General features: G+C 37.9%; 1 protein-coding gene across 6 annotated transcripts in view; it reads right to left on the minus strand.

The window, feature by feature from the left end:
* arhgef10la (Rho guanine nucleotide exchange factor (GEF) 10-like a) overlaps positions 1 to 23,604 on the minus strand; it is a 172,205-nt gene that overhangs the window by 82,832 nt on the left and 65,769 nt on the right. For all 6 annotated transcript variants that reach the window (XM_073811800.1, XM_065241163.1, XM_073811799.1 and 3 more), the window contains 4 exons: positions 23,357 to 23,529; positions 13,721 to 13,836; positions 12,839 to 12,966; positions 3,564 to 3,664 (listed from right to left, as the gene is read on the minus strand). In XM_073811800.1, coding sequence (XP_073667901.1) covers positions 3,564 to 3,664; positions 12,839 to 12,966; positions 13,721 to 13,836; positions 23,357 to 23,529 — 518 coding nt within the window. The remainder of the gene's footprint in view (positions 1 to 3,563; positions 3,665 to 12,838; positions 12,967 to 13,720; positions 13,837 to 23,356; positions 23,530 to 23,604) is intronic.

Here is a 23,604-nt window from a genome sequence, read left to right on the forward strand (position 1 = left end):
TGCGCCGACCGCATGGTCGAAAAGGTAGGTCCTATTGTAATGGGAGTATTTTGGGCGTAACGTGCAGTAAACCAATGAGAGTCACAGCTCTCATCCCCTTTAAAAGCCAGTTGCTCTGGCGCTATGTCTAATCCCTATTTAGATGACGGACTTTGTAAACTGAAAAACTAAGCGGAGGAAGAAGATCCCCAGTTTAAGATTTATGTTAAATAATTATGTTGTTTTTCCACTTGTATTGAAATTGTTATTTTTTTTATTAAAACCTTTAAAACCAGTTTTCTTTTAGTCATGGAAGTAAAAAAGCAGGCTTTTAATTGCTTTAAATGTATGGCTATCCAATATCACCAAAAAATAATTTACAAGTATTTAAGATAAGGTTTGTACTCTAAAAATACTTTATTTGTAACAAACAGGAGATAAAGAATTTACAAACGGCTCTCCTCACGTTTCAGCACTTTGGACAGCATTTTTTTAACAAAGAGTTTTTTTAAGCATTACTTAAAAATGTTTCTCATCTCACCATATCCACAGTTACAGAGTCATCATATACAATAAATCCGTGAGGTACCATAAAAAAAACATTTAAAAACAGACGCATTTGTTCAAAGCAAAGCATTTATTTACTTACCAGGCTGCAGGTGAAGCAGCTCTTTGTGCCTTCTAACGTCTCATAATTACTCCTCATTTATGTCCAAGAGACTCAATCTTTTACATTCAATCCTTTAATCTTTCATATTTAAAAGCATTTTTGTGCTGCTGCGCATTCATGTACCTTGTGATAAGCAAACCTGCGTTGTCCTCCCGTGTATAGGCATTTAAATAACTTTAAATAACATAAAACACATTGCGCCATTGACTTTAGACTTTAGACCAGGTTTTTGTTTGTCAATGGCGTAGTCTATTTTTTGCTTCAAAATAGCAACGCGCCAACAATGCGCCTGAACACACCTTGTTTTCAGACCAGAACGCCCATGGGCGCAAAAGGGGGCGCAAATGCATTTGCTATTTAAACAACGCGGCGCTAAACGTGAAAATTAGGGTGGAAACTAGCAAAAGACACTTGCGTCGCGCATTGCGCTGCATTGCGCCGGGTGTAAGATAGAGCCCTTAGACTTAATGCATTTACAAGGTGTACACTTTATGGGCTGTATCATTAGGGTGGCCATTCGTGCCAGTTTCGCAGGACACGTCCCGGCCAGGATTACGGGTACGTTTTCCGGAAGTCGCATTGCTCGACCACATACGTCATCGAGGTTCTCCCATTTCAGTTAAAATACATGACAAAATTAAGATGTATTTCTTTTAAGACATGCAATCATTGTAGTTTCATTCTTACATTGAAATGTAACGGTTGCTTTTCTGAAATATTAAACCTTCTGAGAACGCACCCGAAATCCTGGCTGGGACGTGTCCGAAAACTGGCCGAATGGCCACCCTATCTATCATACACCCGGCACAATGCAGCGAAATGCGCGGCGCAAGTCTCTTTTGCTAGTTTCAATCCAGCGCAATTATTATTTTCACGTTTAGCACCACGTTGTTTAAATAGCAAATGCATTTTTGCCCAATTTTGCACCCATGGGCGTTCTGGTCTAAAACAGAGGTGTGTTCAGGCGCATTGTTGACGGGTTGCTATTTTGAGGCAACTAAAAGAGACTACGCCATTGACCAACAAAAATCTGGTCTAAAGTCATTACAGTCATTATAGATATTAAACCCATGATTTACTCACCCCCAAGCTGTCCGAGTTGCATATGTCCATCGTTTTTCAGACATTTTCGGATATTTTAGAAAATGTTTTAGATCTTTCAGTTGATTAAATGTAATGTTAAGGGGTCCACAACCTTCAAGTCCAAAAAAAGTGCGTCCATCCTTCACAAAATAAATCCAAACACTCCAGGATGATAAACAAAGGTCTTCTGAGGGTAATCCGCGTGGTGTTGTTGTAGAAATATCCATATTTAAAACTTTATTTACGTAAATAAATACCTTCCGGTAGCGCCGCCATCTTAGACTCCTCTGTATTCAGGAGAGAGTATTAGCGTAGTGTACGCACTTTTCTTACTGACGTATGAAAAATTCGGAGGGCGGGGGCACAGAGCAGCAGCAGAGTAACCTCCGTAGGCTGCGTAAGCTCTCATCCTGAATGCGGACGCGACTAAGATGGGGGCGCTACCTGAAGGTAGTTATTTATGTTAATAAAGTTTTAAATATGGATATTTCTACAACAACACCGGGCGGATTACCCTCAGAAGACCTTTGTTTATCATCCTGGAGCCATTTGGATTTATTTTGTGAAGGATGGATGCACTTTTTTTGGACTTGAAGGTCGTGGACCCCGTAACATTACATTTAATCAACTGAAAGATCTAAAACATTTTCTAAAATATCCGAAAATGTGTTTGTCTGAAAAACGATGGACATATGCAACTCGGACAGCTTGGGGTGAGTAAATCATGGGTTTAATATCATTTTTGGCTGAACTATCCCTTTAAAGACAAATATGACATATTCAATTTGACTTCACACACTCTTAGAAAAAATTGTTCAAATATGTACCTCACCTGACACTGGGGCAGTAAAGTGTCCTTCAAAAGGGTTCTAATATCATTAGGGACAGATATGTATACATTTGGTACCAATATGTACCTTTGAGATGCTAATATGGACCTCTGAAGTACTAATATGAACTTTAAGCTGCAAAGGTTTACTTTATTTTTGAAAGGGTACAGCCCCAGTGACAGCTGTGGATCATATTTTGGGCAGAAAGTCTCTGAGCAATTGACACACTGGCCAAAACTACATACTTTGAAAGTCACGGAAGATAATAAATTAATCCAAAATGGCTTTTGAGAACGATTTACAGTAGATTTAGGAAGAAAGTTCTTCCACTGCTGGCATCCTGAGATCTCTTGTGAAACGTAATTTTCTTGAAGACACGGCAATCTGCCAGTACCCACAGTAGTGGCAATTCATAACTAAAATACAGCAAACTTACAGAATAAACCAGAGGTAGAAAGCAAGCAACTTCTGTTTGAATGTTATGAGCGGAGTAGGTGTAACCTCTTCAGGGAAAAGATACTGCAGATAAATCATCTCCTTGCCCCAAGGTAACAACATATTAAAATTGGTTTATGCGCTGATGTAACCGAAATAAAACATGCCTACATGCCTCTGATTCATTGCTGATGTGACAAGCACACAAGTCAGAAAGTTGTAAATGCTAAGATTAGATAACCAAGCTACAGTATACAATGTGAAATTGTAATGGACGTTATTTTTCAACATGTAGCACACATTGGGCTTTATAAAGTCTTACCATTCTTACCATCATTCTTACAGCTGTGTGCATATTTACACAAGTAAAATAAACAGAACGAGCCTTAAATAAACATAATAAAGGATAAAGGACATCACAAATTGGAATAAACTGCACCTTATGAAGGTCATTTGTTCACCTTATGCAGGCCACATCATTTAACCCATGATGTGGCCATGTACGATAGATAGATAGATACATAGATAGATAGATGGGTGAAAAGTTGATTAAAGTCAGGACTTACTTAATGCTATCTTGGCAAGATGTAACCGGTTGACCCAGGAGATCTTACTGAGTGGACTTGGAGTGTTGAAGACCACAGTGAAGCTCACAGGACGGCCAGACCTGCATGAGAAAAACACCCCAGAGATCTAATCAACCGTGGTCATCTTAGGAAGGCGATTCTCTTATATTTCAAGTGCTGATGTACAAACGCAGCACAATATGGTGGCATCTTAATTATCAGTATTAATAATACAAGAGGTTTTACTGCAGTGCACCAAGCAACCCTGGGAAGAGCAGATGTCACTCCCGCCTATAGCTTGTTTTCAAGCTGAGCATGGATCTCATTCCTCCATGTGTTCTCGTCTTATGGGAGGAAAGGAGACAGCAGATGTTTCCACAGCATAGATTTGGAGATTTTTACCAACACAACAACTCATTTTTTCTGTAATCCATCCCAAGTGACAAAAGAAAAGAAAGGGTCCAGGAGAATGTGGGATTTGTGAATGGTATGGAGGTCACGTAAGGAGAGGGCCAGGCCAGAAGCTGAACGGAGCTTGCCGAGCTGATATGCATTTTGAGCCAAAGTGTTTAGCCAGGTTAATGGACCAGAACTTCTCGGCTATGCCTTCTACAAGAGAGGACCGAGCGTGCAAGACCACACTTTGTGGTTCTGGATGGGAGGAGGTTTTTAATAGGTGTTGTTGAAGGACACTGGCCACATGAAATCCACTTGAATTTGACTTTGGAATGTGACACTTTAGATTTACAATGCAATTTCATTTCTGCATTGATGATTGTAAGGGTCAATGGCAAATAAGGAGGTCAGTGATTATAAAATAGAGAATGCAAAAAATCTAGTTTTAAAATAAATGCAGAATAACTTTTATCTTTATATTCAAGTTAATTGCATCCATTTTTGAAAATTTGTTATACTTCTTTCTAAAACAAGATTGATTTCATGCCCCAGTGGCATAATCGTGAATGCCTAAATGATACTCAGATTATATATATATATATGTGTGTGTGTATATATATTTATATACATATATATATTATATATTAACTGTTGTGTGTCATTATATTAAACTCTTGCATTAGCCTACAGTATCTTAAAGCTGTCTGTCTCAATGTCAAAATTAAAGAAATAAAGAAAAACATATATTTAACATATATTAATATTGTTTTTGCTTTACGTAAACAGGTGTAGTTCTGTCATGTTTTGTCAGATTCCAACACATCATGCATTGTTTTGAAGTTTTTTAATAGAAAATGTTACAAATTAAATAACTAATTTTTAAAAATTAAAACTCAATTTGCCAGCACAGGTCACAAATGATGCCGCAGCAAACAGAAATGGAGAAAGAACAAGGTCTTCTAAATGTAAAATCATATATAAAACTATGGCTGATGTTTCTGTTGAAAATGTAAACAGGCTGTTGTAAACATACATTTGCATATAACATATATATTTGTCCAAATCTGTGTTGATTAGAGCATTAAAAACTTGAAAAGTGTTTTATTTAGGTAAATTTAGAACAGATAAAAATGTGAGATTCATTTGCGATTAATCACAAGTTAACTCATGAAATCATGCGATTAATCTAGATTAAATATTTTAATCTATTGACAGCCCTAATATATATATATATAAATTCGGACTCGCCTTGTCTACTATTTAGTATGGAAGTAGGCGATTTTGGACGCGCCATTTTTCTTTGAGGGGAACAGATGTGTTATCAAATATTATCGATTAGTTGTTGCAGTTATTATTATAATATTTTTTTATTCCAATCCCCAGAAAGTTACTTTTAACTCTTTCCCCGCCAGACTGAAAAGTTGCCTGCCAGCATTTATTATTATTTTTACAAAAGTTTCACAAAATGCACTCCAAGGAAAATTTACTTCTAAAAATATATAAAAATACAAATATATCAAATGAAAGAACAGACCCTCTGTTTTCAAACAAGCGATAAACAAACAAACAAAAAGGGGGAAAAACTGTTTCAACTGTATCTTAATTTTTTTATCGGTTCATAAACTCCGACATATGGGTATTTTGAGCAGAAAGCTGAAATAATTGCATTTTTGTAAAGGAATTTTGTTAGAGATCAGATTCAGAAATATTATCAAAACATAAACGTAGTGTAAAATTTATAAATAATGTTTTTTTATATTGGTAAGATCGCAGTACTGCAGATAATATCTTACAGATATTATAAACTCAACAGAAACACGTTTTTTTTTTTTTTTTGTAGGCAAATGTTTTCTCTTAATTGACGCGATAGTGACTGGGAATGAGTTAACATATTCTTATATTATTATAGTATCTCTTATATCTACCCAAAAAGCTGTCCAGGCCTTCACCAAGTTACGTACTCATTTGTTAAAAAACAATTGACATCACGGAAGGCAATTCACATTCAAACATCATTACAAGGTAATTGACTGTAGAAAATAGCATGATGTCTGACTTGGCTACTGTCACACCGACATCCTCCACCTGCTCTGCGTTTATTACCAACCCGGGGGAGAGGGAGACAGAAAGAGAAAGTGTGAAGTGCAAAGAGACACAGTTATGGAAGAATGAACTGAAACCATCGAATATACTTAGAGATAACGAAAGCGAATTCCAAATAAACATTCTGGTGCTGTCTGGCTCCTTCCCGGGATGGAAAATGCAACAACACCTCATAGATTTTTCTCTCTTACTCTGAGCACAGGGTTTTCAAAGACACAAAGAAATAAATAAGCGCTAAAATTTATGGCTGCAGGTCAGTCCTGTGGCATGTGTGTGACACTAATGCAGAATGACAGGACAGATGGCTGAAAAGATGTAGCACAAAATACTCGGCTCTTCTCCGTCCAGATTGGAGTAGACTCTAAATCAAGCAGGAAGTGGATTTTGAGCTTTATACTTATAATGGCGGGGCATTAGTTCAAGATCAATTCAGCTGTCCTGGAAATCCATTTTTATTTCATGTGGAATTCTTTCAAATCTTTCATTCTGCACGGAAGATACCTTGATATGTAGAGAATGCCAAGCTAGAACTACTTATATATATATATATATATAGGACATAAAGTAACCTGCAATTTATGTTTCAAAATGAGGTGGCACTATAGAGGGAAAAGTTATTGCAGCTTTAATACAATATGACAAAAGAAAAAATTAGGTTTTTATCACAGAAACACCGGTGCACAGAAAAGTTACTATATACAGCTTAACTACCACTATACACTAAAAAATGTAGTTATATGGGTAGCATTACTGCTTTTAGTTAATAACTCCTGGCTCCATTTCAGAGCATTAGCAGCGCAAAAGGTACTGGATTTGAACTCAGGGAACACATATACTGATAAAATGTATATATTGTAATGCACAAAAGCATGTAAACTCCCTTATACTGAATGATATAAACACATAATCACATTAAAATACAGTGTAAATAATCAGGTCTCTGTAAACAGAGAATAAAAACATTCTACTGTTGAAACCTCGGTCTGTTACAGCATCTGTGTATACAACATTAATTTTTCATACCCAATCAGACAGCCGTGTTTTTGTCAATGTATAACCGTCAAGGCACGGAGGCACACACACACAGATTTGTTGCAAGTGAATGGGTGGTGTTAATTATTCTGCTTCCTGAATCTGTGGCACTTTAAAATTTCTCGTGTGTCACTGTCCCATTTGCTTCTCGCTGAGAGGTGTTGTCTGATGCTACAAAAGGCTCCTAGACTAACAGCAGGTGAAAAACAAAAAACAAGGGATGCATGCTGACTCTTTCGCTCTCTACATCTATACTTGCGTGTTTGGTAAAGAGAAGGGTGGAGGGGGGATTTGTGTGTGTGTGTCTAACCAGGAAACCAGGAGAAATGTGCCATTAAACTAACTTATTTTCTTTGCTCAATGCTTTATTTTCTTTTATCCCAACATGCTGCTTTTTGCATTTTTATAAAGAAAATTTGGAAACAAAATGATAAGGAAAGAGCACTGTAAAAAATACTTTGCTGCCTTTAAAATTTTTTGTTAAATCAACTCAGATTTACAAGTCATGTCAAAAGAGATGAGTGGTCACAACTTATAAAATATAGTTGAGAAAAGTCAACTTCATTTTATAATAACTCACCTGTAGTTATAACAACTCATCTTTTGTCAAGATAAATAATAGAAAGTTGAAATGACTTGTAAATTCGAGTTGATTCAACAAAAAATTTTAAGGCAGCAAAGTATTTTTTACAGTGAGGAGGAAATAAAGTGAAGCAGAAAACGGATCAAGAAATAATGCAGAAAAAGAGAAAAACTAAATCTGGGAGTAATGACGGAGAACGTGAATAGAATTAAGGAAATGGCGAGAAGAAGGGGGAAAAGATAAGGAAATATGGCAGGGAATAGGGAAACAAAATCTGGAATTGAGAAAACACATTTAGGAAGGAACTAAGACAAAGACAAAAAGGGAAAACAAAAAAGGAAATAATGGTGTGAAACTTTGCAATTGCGCGTATTTGTACACCTAGTTGTGCATGCACGTACAGGAGAAATGTATAGCCCAGAAGATGCATTGCATTATGTCGCAATGCGCATGCATTGACATCTGTGTACATACATATACAAGTAAAAAACTATATTTTGCAAAGCTGTGTGTTCGACTGTGCGCGTACCTTCATATACACGTATAAAGATATACTATACTCAGGGTTTTAAACACTATTGCTATGACAAATACTACATTCTATTCCATTATATTATATTATATCCTACTTAAGTGTGTGGATCTGAGAATATGGAAACTGGGTTCTTAACATGTCCCATTACCCTGACCCTAATTCCCTCATGACAGCCAGGCGTCCTTCAGCAACGGGCTGCTTTAGTTCAATTAGAATACAATTGTCCAGACCTGGCCCTGACTGACACCCATCCTCCTTTATCATGCCCAAGCACGCTACACCACCATGTCCCCGATACTGCACCTTTTCCCCTAGACACCTTATAGTGTCTTTTAAATGTGGTATATACAATTTTTTCTAAATGAATGTCTCCAAGACCTATCACCATACAGTATATTTCATGTCCTCTGTGCTACACTCATTCACCTTGTTTGTTTCTAATAATGTCATTGCACAATGACATCATAGCAGGCTTAAAGGAATAGTTCGGCCAAAAATGATATTAAACCCAAGCTGTCTGAGATGCATATGTGCATAATTTTTCAGACAAACACATTTTCAGTTATTTTAGAAAATGTTTTAGATGTTTCAGTTAATCAAATGTAAAGTTACAAGGTCCAGGTCTTTCAAGTCCAAAAAATGTGCATCCATCCTTCACAAAATAAATCCAAACGGCTCCACGATGATAAACAAAGGCCTTTGGAGGGTAATCAGCGCGGTGTTGTTTTAGAAATATAAATATTTAAAACTTTATAAACAAAAATTACTAGCTTCCGGTAAAGCTGCCATCTTAGTCGCGTCTGCATTTAAGATGAGAGCGTATGCAGTTTACGGACGATTCTGTTGTGCTGCTCTGTGCCCCCCACCCTCCGAATTTGTCATACGTCACTAAGAAAAGTGCGTACATTACGCTGATACTCTCTCCTGAATACAGAGGAGTCTAAGATGGCGGCGTTACCGAAAGGTAGTTATTTTCGTTAATAAAGTTTTAAATATGGATATTTCTACAACAAAACGGCGCGGATTACCCTCAGAAGACCTTTGTTTATCATCGTGGAGCCGTCTGGATTTCTTTTGTGAAGGAGGGATGCACATTTTTTGTACTTGAAAGACGTGGACCATGTAACTTTACATTTGATTAACTGAAAGATCTAAAACATTTTCTAAAATAACTGAAAATGTGTTTGTCTGAAAAATGATAGACATCTGGAACGGCTTGGGGCTGAGGAACGGCATTTTTGGCCGAACTATCCCTTTAAATGGGTTTTGAAAATTAGGGTACATCTGTTTAATTAAGAGACAGGGCTAAATATCTATAAATATCTAAATACCAAGCAGGTCTGAATAGCAGGGGATTTGACAGATACCAGGAGAAAATCATACACTTGTAAACCACTAAAATAGCATAAGTTTAGCATTTGTCACGGTTTACATATAAAACCTTTTTTAAGACAAAGATGCTCAGCTGCATTTCACCCAAAATAAGAAAAACACAACCAAATATTCATGACTGTAATGTCATACAGCTTTTGAAAGACCTTGAGGTTGAGTGCATGATAAAAAATGATTTTACTATCTCTTTAAAGTTCATTCTCCCTGCTTTTCTCTTCTGTTCTTCTCTTACATGCATCCCCACTAATCTGTCTTCATTTCTCCACTTTCCACGGCCGATTCTGTGAGTGAAGTTTCCGCTCTTACTCTGCATCATTAAGATAAGCACATTCAGGTGCACAGCACTGTGAAAAATGCGCCGCCTCCTCTCTGACACATTTACATTCACTGACTCCTAATGTGACATAATAAGAGAACATTAAAGGCCCTGTCTAGGCGTCAAAGAGAAATGACACTAGTGCTCCAAATAGGAAACAGCGGCTCCAAGACTAAGTTAAATGAATTGAATACGCTCTATGATGAGCCGTACTGTAGCACTTCCCAGACTGAAAGGGCTGCGTAACTGTACCACCAGCAATCCTTGCGGTACTGAATCTGAGAACGATCACTTAATGATTTCCCGTCATGCTATTAGGCTTGTAATTTGCTGCTCGGTTTCGTTAAAGGTGACAAGGGGCAGGCTTTTAACGGGTGCCCGCAAATAAAGCTGGGTAATGTGCTTTCATTAGGGGAAATTAACATGGCGCCCAGGCTCCTTTATCATCTTAACGTTGTTGGAGATGAACATTAACATGTTTGTCAGTGGCCATTACGTTTCAGGGCCGCTCAGGAAAACCTGCTTAAAGGGCACCTATTATGCCAATTTTTATACGATGTAATATAAGTCTCAGGTGTGCCCAAAATGTGTCTGAAGCTCAAAATAGCCCACAGGTCGTTTATTATAGCATGTCTGAAATTTGGCTGGGAGCAAAAAAGCACTTTCATGTATGTACCTTTAAATGCAAATGAGCTACAGCTCTTCACTCCCTTACCAAAAGAGACGTAAATACAGTCTGAGACAATATCTTACCTTTGAGCCTTATAAATGCCTTATAAAAAAGATAGCTTAAAACTCGCTGAGAGCGCAAACTATGGTAATGCAGGACTGTCAGTCAGTGGCCATGGGCGCAGCTTTATCAGTGTGACATCACATTGTGTGTCTAATGAGATTGCTTTGGTTCAATGGGGATTAAAAAAGAATGTGTGCATTTTGTTCATTGTAGGTTGGTTGTGTTCACACACTGCCAACACAAATTTATGTCCAAAGCCTTATAAAAGGGGATTTTGCATAATAGGTGCCCTTTAAGACAATGTATATAAACAAATCGTTCATTTTTGCATACTTGTGTACTCTAGCACATAATAACTGTTCTATACTAATTTCTTTATCATTTGTGACCTTGTCTGTACAATCCAGGCCAAAGTCTCACAATCTAAAGGGGTCGCACGTCGGACGAGAAGCACAGTGCCGCGTCTAGGACAACTCAGAGGTATCGTACACCGGAAGTGCACATTTAAAAGCGCAAGGTAAGTCAGATAGCGTCTACTTCAAAAAACAAAATAGACGTTAGCAGACAATGTTAATCGCTAACGATGTGGGACAAATATGATGTTATTTAATGTTACTATGTGAGTGGTGTGACAGGGATTTGAGCAGTGTCCAAAGTTGCAGCAGACAGCTGCCGACAGCACGCGTCCAGGCACTGCCGGTGTGCGTAAATTCATAGAAAATAATGTATTCTGTTTTTAAACGCATGGCGCGACACTGCGCTTCTAGTCGGGTGTGAGACCCCCTCAAAGGGACATTCCACTTTTTTTGAAAATATGCTGATCCCCGGGTCTGGCACTAGCACTTTTAGCATAGCTTAGCACAATCCATTGATTCTGATTAGACTATTAGCATCACGTTGAAAAATACAGAGTTTTGATATTTTTCCTATTTAAAACTTGACTCTTCTGTAGTTACATTGTGTACTAAGACCTACGGAAAATTAAAAGTTGGGTTTTTTTAGGCACATATGGCTAGGGACTATACTCTCATTCTGGCGTAATAATCATGGACTTTGCTGCTGTAACATGGCTGCAGCAGGCGTAGTGATATTACGCCCTGCCCTGAAAATAGTCCCCTTGGTTACTTTCAATATCAGGGGACTGTTTTCGGGCAGTGCATAATATATTTTCAAAAAAGTGGAATGTCCCTTTAACTATGGGATTTAGAGCGTCAAAGTTTATCAATAACTGATTTCACTTTAATTTCAATCTTTGACACGGCCTTACTTAGTCCATATTAAAGGATATATTTTCACAGAATGTTCTTTATTTTTATTACGGTATGTTGATTTACTTTTAAGTGTTTGTTTTCTAATAAGTTATGTTTAGGTTAGTTTTAGATGCTATTAAAAAGGGGTGTGGCAATCTGATGTGTGTGTGTGTGTGTGTGTGTGTGTGTGTGTGTGTGTGTGTGATTCAGTTCAACTGGAAAGTAGGCGGGGCTTTGATACTGCTTGCTACTGCGCAAATTTTGGCTCCAAATGACATCATCGACGTAAGATGTCAGCGACCACTTTGCAATATTTTTTACATTGAAAGTCTATGGTATCACGCCATCCACATTTATTTTACTTTACAGTTTATGGTTTTCACAAACAAGATCACGTTTATACATAACAGGGTTCAATATGCTAATGGAAAAAAACTAAATGATTTTGCTAAAAAGAAAAATGGCACAATATAGTTAGAAAATATTCATTGTATTTAATACGATTATATTTAGTTATTGTTCCACTTCAGACAATACTACTCTTCATGCAAATGTATACTTCAAGTTTATGGTTTATAATACAGTATATCAGACACACAGAGACTTCAATAGTTTTTCCTGATTATATTTCAAAAGCCATTAGGCAACATGTTTTGCTGCCTAAATTCGTAAAGACAGAATAATGTAATCCATCAAAACAATATTGTAATCTATCACTGTTTGTGATTATAAAAAACTGTCACAAGTAACCAACATCTGTTATCTTTCTGCATCTTTCCAGCGCATCTGTTATCTTTCTACATCTTTCCATCTCCAAAACCAATGAAGTCTGTCAAAGTTTCCTTTCTCAGTACACTGCACATTTATGAAAAAAAACATCAACTGAGTGTGCATTCAAACTGCACCCCAAACCTTGGTTCAAAAGTTTAACTTACTTGTCTGGTCGACCAGGGACTTGCAGTCGCAAACGGCATTTGTTGGCACTCTGAATCTGGTCCTCTTTGATGCGGATAAGCCTCTGCAGGGCCAGACACCAATCCTGTGCTACCGCCGTGTTCAGATTCTACAAACACAGCAAAGACACCTTCAAACTCGCCTTCTCACAGAAAATGCATCATCATTGTTTTATATCGTTATAAAAGTTATGGTTTTAGCCCCAAAATGTTGATGCAATCATAAAGGCTTCACCCCTTTCATAAAATTCATCACATCTCCCATAAGCAAAATACAAATGGATCTCCAGAATCAATGAGGTCTGCAAAAGTTCTCCCATTTTTCAGTGCACCGCACATTTTCATTTTGATTGGATTGTGAGGGGTTTGAAGTGAGGCCAATCGCACGGTTATGATCACGAAACCAGGCAAGAAAAGCTCTTCCGTACAACGCTCGGAGGTGCGAAAACCAACCTAGCTGTTTTTTTAGTGGCTTCATGGGAGCTGTCCTGATTCCTTGTGCTGTTTAGACACGCTGTTCAAAACCAGCTCCCATCTGAACTTACCCGTGCTGTCACCCGACCATCAAGTGCCATCCGTAGTAATCAATTGATTATGTACGTCTTTGGTTGCTGAACTTTGATCACAATTAAATTTAATTGCGCCGAAAATGCTTTCCCTACCCAGATGGCTCGGGCATATGTGACTGATATCGCTTTTGTTATGTTGCTTAATAAGTTCTACTTTGATCTATTTTTTACATCACATTTGCATCGCTTTTTGTGGGGAATTCAAATTCTGCTCTTTTTTCAATTCATTTATTCGAAAGCACGGCTGATCTTATTTGTACAGCTGGTGTGTGTGCGTGCAAATGCATGTGATTACCTGGTACGTTCCCTGTAAGGTCCCCACCAGCAGGGTGACTTGCTCCACCACCGACAGGTCATGTTGAAGCTCCTGCAGCTCCTGATATAGACGGGGTGGACCCAAAATGATGCTTCCTGTCAATCAAACAAACCAGACCTTTACTTATCAAACACAGTCTAGGTATAAGTGGTGAACTCTTGGGTTTTTAATAGCTGAGATGGTATTTCAGCGGATGTGGGTTTCCCATAAGGTGCTGAATCATTCAGAGGTCTAATTGAGTCAGGATGGCTCGGTTACACTGCAGGTTTTACCCGGATATTAAATAAGCACTTATTTAATAGCGATAACGTTGCGCTGCACATCCCTGCGTTTGCAATTATCGATTTGCGACCTGTATAGTGGTGTGTAATGACATTGGTGTATTTAAGATTGATACCCGACACCCCAGCAATCTTTAGAGTGAAGACAAAGGCACCATGCTCTGTTAGCTCTTCCCTTGAAAACTTCCCCTTATGCAAATGCACCCAAACAAAATCAAAGGCCTTAACTTTTAAACACTTTAAACTTTCATTTGCCAATACTTTTAACAAAAGAATCAATACAGGAGATAAATTGATTTCTCACTGTTTGTGTAGCCACATAGTCTCTCACTATACGTAAAGAGTATAAAAATGAAGGCATTCGGAAAAAATGAAGCCCTCTGAGGGTGACAAAACATACACAGGTGTCTCATTAGATGTGAAATGCACCACCAATTTGATTCCCCATTCCACTTTCTTTGCGGTCTCAGATCTCCAACAACAGAATCGATTGTCGGGGTAAATCGGGATATGGTAAGGAGTATAAAAATTAAGGCATTCGAAAAAATGAAGACCTCTGAGGGTGAAGAAACATACACTGGTGTCTCATTAGACGTAAAATGTACCATCGATTCAAATCCCCATTCCACATTTTTGCAGTCTAGGATCTCAAGCAGCAGAATCGATTGTCGTGGTAAATCGGCTCTATCTGGCAGACTGAATGCCGAGGAATGAGGAGTATAATTAAATCCGAAGCAGGATATGCCAGCCGCAGGACTCCACTGCAATCATCCCTCTCTTATTGAGAAGCCTGGAACACTAGATCTCTAAAGAAAAAATGGGAGTGGTGCCTGCTGTGGCAAATCTTAGGACACAAAATGTTACAACAAGGTTAATGAGTCAAAAGAGCCCACCCCCATGTATCTACGATGTTCTGATGCAGAGATATAGGCCTTGCAAAATGGTTGCTAGGGTATTCCCGTTAGTTCATAGGGAGCGATGATTATATTTCAAGCCACGAAAGGAATAATCCATCATGACTCATGATTTTAGATGTAAGTTTGCAGTAGTTTTAAGCAAAACTAATCTTTTTCTATTTCAAGACCATTAGATGGCACAATGAGAAAATTGTGCATGCAACCTCTGGTCATGACTATGATTACATCTGGCAAGTTACATGACTACACACTTTAGTTTAGCAAGAAACTAAACTTTGCTTGATGTCTTCAATTATAAGACCAACTAGTGGTGCAGGCACACCATCTTTTAAGTGCGGTGTCAGACTCTGCCCATACATCAGTGTGTCATATCTGGTGAAAAAAAATCTCATTTCGTTGCGGAGTTTTAACAATTTATGTTTAAAAACAAACAAAAAATGAATGTAATAAACAGCAAGTTCCTTAGATGTTAGATAAAATGTCATTCTGCATTCATTTACAATGTTTATATTGCTAATAGTCTGTAGATGGCATCCGTTTGTTTACTGCATTGACAAATTTCTGTTTGGAGATATGATCAGCATAAGGGAGATTAAAAATTAATAAGAAAATAAAATTTACTGCAATGTTGCATTGGTTTAATCAATTATTTACATATCAGCTCTAAAGTTTCCTCATGAACTGTCATGTTCTCTCTCTATCCGTCTCCCATTCTCTGTCCGTGATGTTTCATTCTTCTCTATCACACCTGTCTGTATCTGTCTTCCTGTCTCACATTGTCTCTCAAGTCACCTCTCGTCTACAACTCAACATCTTTCTCTCTCCCTCCAGCTAACCTTTAGAAATTTAATAGGAGCTTCAACACACGCCGCTATACAGACATCTGTCACTGGCACAGCTTGATCAATAGCAGGCACATTTGAATAAAAAGCACAGTGAGCCACAACAGCACATGCTGGCAGACTCCACCCGCTCTCCCGGATGCCGTGGCGAGGCCTCGGGCAGCCCAACAGGTCTGCGGGCTTCTGGCCTGCCTTGGCCGCAGGTGAATGTGCCGACTTGTAATCCGGACTAATCCGGTTGGTTTGGCGAGATTTGGTTTGAATACTACAGCACGGAAATTGAAGATTTTCAGCTGGCTCTCACGCACGTTGTTACAGCGAGGAAACACACGCTGGGCGACCGCCGGCAGAGGCCTACGCAGGCACGATACAGGCATACAAGGCCTAAAGTCAAGAAAGCTCTTCCCAAAGGGACAGCTAAACGCTATTCCGCATTCAAATTGCTGTAATTTAACTAACTTCAAAGTGTTCTTTATGTGTACCATTTTAAGCAGGGATCCGTCTGGCACATTGTTTTTCATAGTGATTGTGTTAATGGAAAATCTTAGCTGAAAGCAAAATAAAAATTCTGGATATGGCAGGCAAAAACCAAAGAGTTCTTTTATGGCCTTTGTAATAACTATAAATTCTTTTGGTATGATAATATATGACCCTGCCTGTAAAAACTCAGCTGAAGTCATTTTCTGTTACTTAGTTTTTTCCACATAAAATCATCCTACACTTTCAGGAAAAAAGTACAAGAAGGTCCAAAAGTTGTCACGGGGGCGGTACCTTTTAAAAAAACAAATTTTGGACCTACAGTAAAAGCAGTGTTCGAACTGAAGGCGGGGGGGTCTTGGGGGGTTCCAGACCTCCTATAAGCATTGAGGGACCCCATATGAAGCACAAATGTAAATTAGGGGGTCCCCTGATTTGTATTAAAATAATACATGAATTTAAAATTCTTGTGCTGCAGTGCCACAAAGTGATACAGTCCATTATTTGTCCCAATTTTGCAATAAATAAACCAAAATATTTCTGTCTGAAATAAATGTAAACTCCTACAGTAAGTGCGCATCAAGCGATTTTCTGGAGATGAAGTAATGTGTCTGCGTGGGGATTATTTTAACCTCATTGACGTTAAAGGATTAGTCCATTTTCTTAGTCCAAAAAATCCAGATAATTTACTCACCACCATGTCATCCAACATGTTTTGTCTTTGTTCAGTCGAGAAGAAATTATGTTTTTTTTAGAGGAAAACATTCCAGGATTATTCTCATTTTAATGGACTTTAATGGACCCCAATACTTAACAGTTTTAATGCAGTTTAAAATTGCAGTTTCATCTGAGTTTTCAAACGAGGCATAAGGGTCTTATCTAGCGAAACGATTGCACTTTTAAACCACAACTTCTCGTCTTCCTCCGGTCCTGTGACGCACCACACGTAACCTCACGTAATAGGTCATCAAGAGGTCACAGATGATGTATCGAAACTACACCCCAGTGTTTACAAGTGTGTAGAAGAGGACCGTTCCGATGTTGTTGTATGTTGAATGATACTAATTAATTTCTTTGTGTCAGTTTATTGTTTAAAATGGTCCGCAAATGTGCATTTCATACATGTAAAAAGTGACCTTTTTACGTCATTACGCAATTACGTGAGGTCGCGTGTCACACAGCATGAGGAAGAAGAGAAGTTGTGGTTTAAAAGTGCATATTTTTTATTTTTCTTGCCAAAAATGACAATCGTTTCCCTAGATAAGACCCTTATGCCTCGTTTAGGATCTTTTACAGTCCGTTGAAACTGCAATTTTAAACTGCATTAAAACTGTTAAGTGTTGGGGTCCATTAAAGTCCATTAAAATGAGAAAAATCCTGGAATGTTTTCCTCAAAAAACATTATTTCCTCTCGACTGAACAAAGAAAGACATCAACATTTTAGATGACATAGTGGTAAGTAAATCATCTGGATTTTTTTTTTACGAAAATGGACTAAACCTTTAAGAATCATTAGTTATTATCTTTAGTAATCTTTAGGTTAGTGGCTTTTAAAAAATCTCCTTAAACTATTATTTCACACTAATTTGAGGGATAAAATGGGTAGCGTTTGAATAAGGGGTAATTTGCGGTTTCACCTTTACATCTTATTTTGGAAAAAATCACTACTACCCTATAATGACGGGGGGGGGGGGGGGTACCTCAATTGGTACCTCAAAAGTACACATTGGTACCTCAGAGGTACATACTGGTTCCTCAAAGGTACATATGTGGACAAAAATTGTACACATTAACTCTTTCCCCCCCATTGACGAGTTATCTCGGCAATCTGCAATACCGCTATTATCCACCAACTTGCGCAACTTATAAAAACCGGAAGTATTGCCCTAGGGCAAACAGCTGTATGTCCGTGTATGTTTCAAAGATCGCTCTGCATCTGATCTCTATCAAAAGTCCTTCACAAAAATTGAATTATCTCAGCTTTTTGCTCAAAATTTTGTGTTTTTGATGAAACCTACACATATTTGAGAGGTGATAAAAACAGAACACATGAAGGTAGGATGAAACAGATTTTTTGTTTGAAAGCAGAGGGTCTGTTCTTTTATTTCATATATTGTATGTTAATATATTTAAAAAGGAGCATTTTCTGGAAGGCATAAACTTTTGTGAAAATCATGAAAAATGCTGGCGGCGAAAGAGTTAAGACCTTTTAAAAAGGTACCATCGCAGTGACAACTTTTGTACCTTTTTTCTGAGAGTATGCATAATGTAAAGAACATTCTATGAAAATATAACCTTGACATTTTTAATATTAACTGAGTAAGGTCATGTCAAGATAGAAATCAATGAAAATTAAATGATTAAAATCAAACTGATGCTCCTAATCTCCTAATCATAATTAGAATTTGAGACTTTAGCCTGGATTGCACAGACAGGGTCACATATATTCAAATAATAGTTTTTATATATTTAGCACTCTACATTTTGAAATACTGCCCCCCTAGTTATAAATAAATACGGAAACTATCCAGGGACCACAATACGAAGACCTCAGCACCTGCCCAGCGGAGGGCAAGACTAAAACAGGGAACTTTACATCTTTACTTTATAGTGGCAGCAGCATAGGTCCTGGTGTTTGCTGGAAGGCTGGCCTATTCCATCAATAAATTAGAGCACTGGGGCATGCAGGAGATGAAAAATGAGTCCATTTTGAGGTAAGCTGGGGAGCACGGGATATGATTTGAGAGAGAAGCCATATGGAATGACATCACAAGGGAGGAGAGATGTGATGCGGGGCCAGGCAAAGCAATGCCAGGATGGCCTTATAAATAGCTGGAGATGGGCGGAAGTACACATTCAGAGACGGCGGAGCATACTGCGGCAAAGGTGTCTGGAAAATGGGGATTAAAGTGGCGGCTTAGTGTGACAAACATCGCAAACAGATCACTGAGTAAGAGAGAAGAACAGAGAGAGCATGTTAAGAGCATTTTGAGAAAATATAACCTTGATATCTTTTTAACTCTTTCCCCGCCATTGACGAGTTAACTTGTCAATTAAGAGTTTTTCCGGCAATCCATATTTCAGCTATTATCCACCATCTGGTGCTCTTACCCAACTTAACCCAGAAGTATGCCCTTAGAGCAAACAGTTCAAACTCTGTGTATGTTTTTGTAATCGCTCTGAATCTGATCTCTATCAAAAGTCCTTTACAAAAAAAACAATTATCTCAGCTTTTTGCTCAAATTTTGGTATTTTTAAAGAAACTAACCAATATTTGACAAAAAGAGAACAAATGAAGGAACAGGTTTTTTTTGGTTTGAAAGCAGAGGGTCTGTTCTTTCATTTGATATATTGTTTATTTATATATTTAAAGAAGAACATTTTCCTAGAAGGCATTAAACTTTTGTGAAAATCATAAAACAATCTCATTATTAGATGATGAGCTTGGATTTCACATGCAGGGTAACAAAGTTAAACCTATGCCTATGTCTATGTAAGGAACGTATATAAAAAATAACCACTGTAAATAGCAACGGACGAACACTTTGCTCCTGAAAATCTTGTACTGCATCAGAACGTCTCAGTGTGACCCAATTGTCAGAATCCTGAAGGGTTGCCAAGTGTACCATAAATTAAACCAGCTGCACCTGCAAACTTGTAAACAAAATGGCTGTGGTAAATGAAAGTTATAAATTACTATCCTGTACTTTTTCTCATGAACCAGATACTTTGTTGTTTTATAACAAGTTGTTGTGGGTGTTATTAAACTATAAATTAGTTTGATCTGTTTTTCTAATCGAGAAGAACAAGATGAAAGAAGTGTATTACAGAGGCGAACACGGTGACGTTTCGTTTATTTAAAAATTGATCACTGCAAACTGGTACACACTGAATACCAACATAATCTCTTAGTTATTAAATGAAAAACTTTTAATATTTTATGCAAATGTAAAAAAAATTCAGTATAAGTTATAAAGTTTTTCCTGTAGCTCAATGTTGCGTTAGAAGCTCAAAAGGTTGTGGGTTTGATTCCCAAAGGAACACATTCTGATAAATGTATAGCTTAAATGCACTATACTGTAAGTCACTTTGGATAAAAGCATCTGCTAGATGCATAATTGTAAATACTGTATATTGTTATTTAATTCGATGTTTTAACTTTACTTAATAACAGTTTAAAGAAGTTCAATTTAGTTTGCTTCCTAACAGTAGCTGGATTTCCATCGGCACGTGAAGTGAATCTTTCACATTAAAGGGAATTTTCATCAAGATGTTAGAGCGAATGACGGTGGTATTGGTAACCTAAAAATCAACAGTAAATAAAACAAGCCATGCTTAGAAAATGGAGAAAGGACGCAAGTTATCAATTTACTAGCAGTGCATCTTGCCAAACTGAATGATGTGCACAGAAAAACAAATGCACAATTTTGATACAGCTAGACGATAAGTCCTGTGGGATTAATGTCCAATACGTCAGATGTTATTTGGCAAATGCGTTTTCGTCTGCCGTTATTCACATTTACTCTTTTTTGCATAAGTCAAAAACTACCTCAAGCTTCTTTTTTGAGAATCAAGGGATTTTTTTCAGAAATTTGGCTTTTCCATTACTAAAATCAGTGTGATGCGCTTCCATTACCCTTTAAATTGCGGAAACTGAAATAGCAAATAAAAAATGCGCCCAGTAAAAACACAACAATTTCGCATAAACCCATATATCACAAAAACGTTTATTAACTCGGCTGAGGTGGTTTTTCAAGCAATTCGAAAAAGGATCACAAAACTGCAATGGAAACCATTTTTTCTGCATTTACGTCACCTGACATGCATAAAAGTCACATGATCATTCTTTAAATATGGCACAGTATGTTTGCTTGAAGGACAAGACATAAGATGTATGTTCGACTTGTGGCAGCACAAGAACCGACAAGCACATGACATCAAAATACCACAAGCGCGATTCAGGAACCAACTTCTCTGTATACTTTTAAATTGCTCTCGCTGTATTTTGATGTCATCCGCATGTCGGTCTGCGTGGCGTCATATGATGTCGAACAAACCGGTCACCATAATTTTTGTATCGTTTTAGTTGCATAACATTAGTTATTTTGTCAACATTTAGAAAATAATGCTAAAGTTTTGCGCAAATCTTTAAAGTGCACCTATTTTTTTGTTGAAAACAATGTTATTTTGTGTATTTGGTATAATACAATGTGGTTTATGTTTTTTTAACCATAAAATAAATGTATGGTTAAAAAACACATTACTTTCCACAAACCGTACATTTTTGTAGCTTCAGATACCCTGCCTCCCTCAAATGGATTGATTTTGTACAAAACTCATCGATTTGAAAAGCGCTGTGTCCCTGATTGGCCAGCTAATCTGTATGTTGTGATTGGTCTAAATACCTCAGCCGGAAATTGTGACGCTCCTTACCATATAGCAGACAATATAATAACCTTGACATGGAGGCACTGGCGCGTCGCGTTCACTTGCATTGCGCGTGTACTGGAGGCATCTAATCATAAATGAATGAAACTCATCGTAGGCCTATGCATACATTAGCCATTAAATATATTTGATGCATTGGATGGCACTGTATGCTTTCTACAACAAACGAGGGCTTTCTCGCGGCTTGCATCAGCAGAGCATGCATCATCAATGGACCTTAAAACATTCAGCGGACGGCGGGCGGGTACGGCTTTGAAATTTGGCCAAAAGTAAATAAAAAAATAAACAACGCTGTGTGTACAGTAGCCTTTATCAAGGCAATGCTTATTTTAATTTCAGAACATGCACTGCATGGGTGTGAAATGTAAAAAAAATACATTGCATCAATTGTTTTCACAAGCAGCAATTATCCTATTCACCTCAAAACGCATCGAAAATGTAAACACAAATATTTTGTGGAACTTTAAAGGGGAATAAAGATGAACAAAGACATTGAACATTACACAAATAGTAATTTATTCTTTTAATTTAGGCGATTAATTTTCCATAGTGACATAGGAGGTGACGGATCCAATAAATAAGGTTCCGGATCAAACGTCGGAGGTGCTGGAACATAATCCGGCGTGTTCCGGTTCTAAACTGTTGCCTAATCTGTGTGTTTGTTGTAGTCCAACAAAAGAGATTTACGTTGGAGATGATAACTCGCGTCATCGTTTACTTTGGGGTTTGTACCTTTTGCATATTGTTAACATGTACTAATACACACTTACACACCAAAGGAAATGTTAAATCAAATATCGGAGGATAGTTGCTTTTTAATGGAAATATAGTTAGTGATTATTTCACACAAAAGGCCAAATCATCAGACTACAAATCACTGTCAAATTGATGTTTATCAGGATCATCTTTTTGCAAAGATAACATCTGCTCTTGGCCTAAAAAATGATGCTAAAGTGAGTTCAAAATGACCGTCATAAACTATTATAACTATGCAACCTGCCTGCGGGTTTTAGTGCATGCGGTCCGATGAGACAGAAAGTAAAAAAGGAGAAATATACAGTAGTAAAAGGCCTTCGTAAGGGCATAACATTAAACATCTTCTGCCATCCAATTTCCTCCCTCCCCTGTGTGCACAATACAACATGGATGTTCCAAAGACAACACCATTAATATTTCAGCTGGTAAGCAAAGGCCTTAAACAGCAAAGCCCTTTACATCCTGATAACACTTTGTACCTGGAGCTCTGTCAGCATATTTATCTTAGTTCCCCCCTTCCTCCTCTCTGTCATCAAATTTAAAAAACAATAATGTTTTGTGAGATGGTTCCAGCCTGATACCAATCTCCCGTTCTCGCTTCATTCTGATTGGAATTGGGGGGAAATAATCCGCCCGGTCTAATGACAGCACGCAGAATATGTTCGTGGTCTATCAGACGGTGAAACAAGATTGCTTAGCCCGCGCCTTTGTTGATCCTCTATATCTCTCCTGAGATAAACCCATCTGCGGAGGCCATAAAAAGGCGCATTGCTCAGGAGAAAACGGTCAATTAATTGAAAACGTCTTTAAGACGTACGTCAAGGGTGCATGTTATCTGATTGTTTGGAAAATACAAAGGAAAGTTTATGATGGTAATAACACAGTTGCCATTACCCGGTGCAGAAGAACCGCTCGAACGCTTGACGGCTCCAAGCTGATATAGAGAGTCTTTGCTTTGGGAGGCCTCTTGGCCAACCTCGACTACCTGGACTTGCTGCAAGGGGGCGCTCCATTTCATGGTGTACTTGGTTCCCACCGGTACCAAACTGCTGATGTCAGGGGGCCCCCTGGTGGAGACAAAATGAACACCATGAGCAAATTATCCTATCACATGACATTATAAGACATTTACAGAAAAGAAG

The sequence above is a fragment of the Paramisgurnus dabryanus genome, chromosome 14 (assembly GCF_030506205.2).
Source record: "Paramisgurnus dabryanus chromosome 14, PD_genome_1.1, whole genome shotgun sequence".
In the NCBI taxonomy this organism is placed as follows: Eukaryota; Metazoa; Chordata; class Actinopteri; order Cypriniformes; family Cobitidae; genus Paramisgurnus; species Paramisgurnus dabryanus.